We start from the raw sequence: 4,313 nt of genomic DNA, 5'->3' as shown, positions 1-4,313 counted from the left end.
CTCAATTGCGCGAGCAATGTTTAGCGCACAGTCAGCGCTCCAATGCTGTGGATCCAGGTGCGCAAACTCACAGAATTTCACCAAACATTCTTGAATTTTTTCAGATGTCTGAGGGTTCACTAAAAAATAGCAAAAGGGGAAAATTGTGTTTTGACTTGTTTTCATTGTTACTGCAAACAATTGGATCTTTCCTTTAATTAAAGAATGAGTGGAATCGACGTGGAGAGGGTTATCAATGCTATGCACCAATTCTTTTGCAGCAAAAGGTGCATATATGATTGTAAACTCGGAAAAATCTCCATTGTAATCAAATTGAACGAGATCATCTGGGCACTCTTCCTGTAAATTATTCAAAAATGCTTCCAAAGAAGTGTAAGGATCGTTTGATAATCTTTGTGCAATAATCTCATCAAGGCGATAAAATTTGTGCTTTAAAGCATCAGTAGACTGCGCGAAAAGTTTCATCGTTTCTTTGTTATTCGTATCAATTCCGAACTTATCAAAAAATGCTTTTTGAGCAAGAAATTGCTTTCCACCGTTTTTAATATAAAGTTCGATCCATTTTTGATAAAATTTACTCGCGTAATGTGAACCCATTTCAACTCCTATATGATGGCAATGTTCTTCATTAACTTTGCTTATAGTAAACACTCCATTTTGTTCTTCAACCCTAAATTTTGCCTTGCATAGGGGATACGAACATGAATAAGTGACATATTGCTTTGGAGATCCCGTTCTTCTTCTGTATGGGACACCGCCCTTGACTTCCTGTTTAATACCAAAAGCAATAAGCTCCTCTAAGTCCACCGAAATCATAAAAATGAAGTGATTTTGAAAAGAGTTAACAAAATTCAAATCGAATGGGGGACAAACTCGCCCATTGTCACTTTTCATTAACCTTAAACTTGTAATTTTCATTATTTTTAATTAACCTTATTTCTTTCCCAATTCCTGATTTATTTTATTCACTTACTATTAAAAGTCACATTTTAATAAAATATAATAATTTATTTATAGCATTTTTTACTATACTGTAATAAAAAATTAATTATAATAAATTAAATGTTTATTAAATCAAATGTTTTCTTTGCAATAATATTTTTAATGTTGAGTAAACAATGTTGGGATCAAGTGTATCATTTTTCAGACCTTTCTGAACAGCTTCAAGCATACTGATGCATTCGACTTTTTTAAATTGTGTCATTTCTTCGAAATCTCTTGTGACTTTTTTGATAACTTTAACACTTCTCTCTGAATCCAGACCTTTAATTTGCAACTTAATCAGGAATGAAGGAACAACACTGGAATATAACTCGATGACAAGTTCATCGAGTCGAAGATTTGGTTGTACACCACTTGTATGTGCCGGATACCATTGTGTCAAATTTTTTCTGAAATTAACTTTAAAAGTACTAAGTAAGATCATGAGATATAGCAATATATGTTTAAACTAACTTATATTTTGTCATAAGACGAAATGGTGGAAGTGAGGTGAAGTCAAAAGTGACATATATTTGGCCGGCTAAATTCCCCTTTAGTTTACATGTCAAAATTACAATAAATTAATTATTTTGCTTAGCAATTAGCTATGTATTAAAACTAAAATTATTACTATTCAATTCTATACATTCAAATATTAAACAATTCAAATTTAATAACAAAGATATTACAATAAATAAAAAAATGATTAAAAATGTCCCTGAAAATTTTCTGAAAGCTATCTCGTGTTTAGGTCTCAATTTTTTTAGAAATAGAAGAGTGTGGGACAAACTATCCAGTGTCACTTTTATTAACCTTATTTAAAAAATTAATAAAATAATAATAAAAAAATTATTTGAATCTTTTACATTAATTGTTTCTTTTTTAAAAGTACCTTTAAAGTACAATAAACAAGATTTGAATCTATTGATCCTTGTTGCAAACTTGAATATATTGCTTCAAGCATTTTTGAGAGTAGCCCATGCTAGCTTTTATCTCTTCTTGGATACCAAACTGGAGGAGCTCCATAGTGTTGAATATCACGGGCTCCATACAACAAATTGAATAAGGTATTTCAAAATTTGAAGGAAATGGTCCATCATTGAATGTAGTGGCCGGGAATTGAATGACATACAGATAGTTTGAGGAAATTTGTTATAAATTATAATATAATTGAAGAATTAATTATCAAAACAAGTCTAAGAGCCATTTGTCAGATTTTCCCGAAATGCAAGGTTAAGATTTTAGCAGCGACTAACTTTTAGTGTACATATATAATTGTTTATACTGAGTACTTTCTATCTGTGTTACTTATTTGAGTCTAAGAGCCATTTGTCAGATTTTCCCGAAATGCAAGGTTAAGATTTTAGCAGCGACTAACTTTGAGTGTACATATATAATTGTTATACTGAGTACTTTCTATCTGTGTTACTTATTTGAGTCTAAGAGCCATTTCTACCATAGAACTAGATATTGTCTCTCATTAAATATATATAACTGTAAACTGCTTAATTCATTTATCTATTTAGATAAAATTATATTTATATAAGATTTCATGTTATTATTTCACTTTATTTTTTTTATTCCTTGAAAAGTGACACTGGATAGTTTGTCCCTTTCTCGAAATAGAAAAAGATTGGATTTAACTTTCAAACATTATATATAGTTTTGTATATGGAAGCCTTTAAATACAAGTTAATGATATGGAGTTGTATTGCGAGGAAGAGGGAATCAAAGAAATTGACGAAGTTCCAGAATTTTATTCAACAATTCTTAATCAATTAACAAAAACTATACCGAAACTTATCTTACCATCCAAATCAAATCACATTACATACGGAATAAACATTTAATCTTTTACCATTAAAATTATATTTATACGTTATTTAATTTTTTACGTCTAAGTTGAATAGGATAATAGCCGAAGATATAAAGTAACTATAGTTTACAAGCTAAGGAACAAATCAGCATTGAAACTAAAAAATGCTGAATATTATAATAAATTGAAGAAATACTGTGATAGAATACCTAGTTATACTAAGATACTATTATAATATGAATTCATTTGTATTGAATATCGATAATAAAAAATCGATGAAATATTAAAATGAGAATAAATTAATAATGAGATTATAAATTAGAATTATTTCTCTTTTATTTAAAATAAAAACTTAGTTCTATTTAAATTCGATAAAGAAGTACGAAAAAGTTGTATTATACGTATGATGTTGCCCGATGTTTGGTAACACTATTGTAGAATATAAGCATATATGATAGAAAAGCAATATGCTTAATATCGAGTAATTCTAATTTTTTACGAAATTATTCAAATACGTTATTTTTTAAAATGAAAAGATAAGCATACCATTATGCAGTAGTTTGCGCACATATACTATGCTGATGAAAGTTGGTCTCTAATTCGAAACTTGAGTCTGTCAAATTGACGTTCAAGTATTAAAAAGTTGTATTATACGTATGATGTTGCCCGATGTTTGGTAACACTATTGTAGAATATAAGCATATATGATAGAAAAGCAATATGCTTAATATCGAGTAATTCTAATTTTTTACGAAATTATTCAAATACGTTATTTTTTAAAATGAAAAGATAAGCATACCATTATGCAGTAGTTTGCGCACATATACTATGCTGATGAAAGTTGGTCTCTAATTCGAAACTTGAGTCTGTCAAATTGACGTTCAAGTATTAAAAAGTTGTATTATACGTATGATGTTGCCCGATGTTTGGTAACACTATTGTAGAATATAAGCATATATGATAGAAAAGCAATATGCTTAATATCGAGTAATTCTAATTTTTTACGAAATTATTCAAATACGTTATTTTTTAAAATGAAAAGATAAGCATACCATTATGCAGTAGTTTGCGCACATATACTATGCTGATGAAAGTTGGTCTCTAATTCGAAACTTGAGTCTGTCAAATTGACGTTCCATTTTATTTTAATCGATATTCAATACAAATGAATTCATATTATAATAGTATCTAGTATAACTAGGTATTCTATCACAGTATTTCTTCAATTTATTATAATATTTCAGCATTTTTTAGTTTCAATGCTGATTTGTTCCTTAGCTTGTAAACTATAGTTACTTTATATCTTCGGCTATTATCCTATTCAACTTAGACGTAAAAAAATTAAATAACGTATAAATATAATTTTAATGGTAAAAGATTAAATGTTTATTCCGTATGTAATGTGATTTGATTTGGATGGTAAGATAAGTTTCGGTATAGTTTTTGTTAATTGATTAAGAATTGTTGAATAAAATTCTGGAACTTCGTCAATTTCTTTGATTCCTTCTTGAAGCGT

The 4,313-nt window shown here is 28.6% G+C and overlaps 1 protein-coding gene across 1 annotated transcript, besides 8 other annotated features; it reads right to left on the bottom strand.

Moving 5' to 3' along the window:
* Positions 1–858: part of a mobile genetic element that runs on past the window's edge.
* Positions 319–816, bottom strand: TVAGG3_0064060 (uncharacterized protein; the record flags this gene model as incomplete). Its single annotated transcript, XM_001285269.2, has 1 exon — positions 319–816. A coding segment is annotated over one exon (498 nt), but the record flags the coding sequence as incomplete, so codon positions are not given.
* Positions 859–895: a terminal%2Cinverted (terminal inverted repeat of MuDR-5/MuDR-7_TvMULE4 transposon ID:TVAGG3_0064040).
* Positions 859–1,465: a mobile genetic element.
* A 291-nt stretch (positions 1,466–1,756) lies between these two features.
* Positions 1,757–2,600: a mobile genetic element.
* Positions 2,601–2,951: 351 nt separating this feature from the next.
* Positions 2,952–3,000: a mobile genetic element.
* Positions 2,952–3,000: a terminal%2Cinverted (terminal inverted repeat of ISTv2 transposon ID:TVAGG3_0064020).
* Positions 3,001–4,075: 1,075 nt separating this feature from the next.
* Positions 4,076–4,104: a mobile genetic element.
* Positions 4,076–4,104: a terminal%2Cinverted (terminal inverted repeat of ISTv1 transposon ID:TVAGG3_0064010).
* Positions 4,105–4,313: the final 209 nt, after the last annotated feature.

Source organism: Trichomonas vaginalis, chromosome IV (genome assembly GCF_026262505.1).
Source record: "Trichomonas vaginalis G3 chromosome IV, whole genome shotgun sequence".
NCBI lineage: Eukaryota > Parabasalia > Trichomonadida > Trichomonadidae > Trichomonas > Trichomonas vaginalis.
Note: the sequence above shows the minus strand (reverse complement) of the source record. Positions and strands in the feature narration are given on the sequence as shown.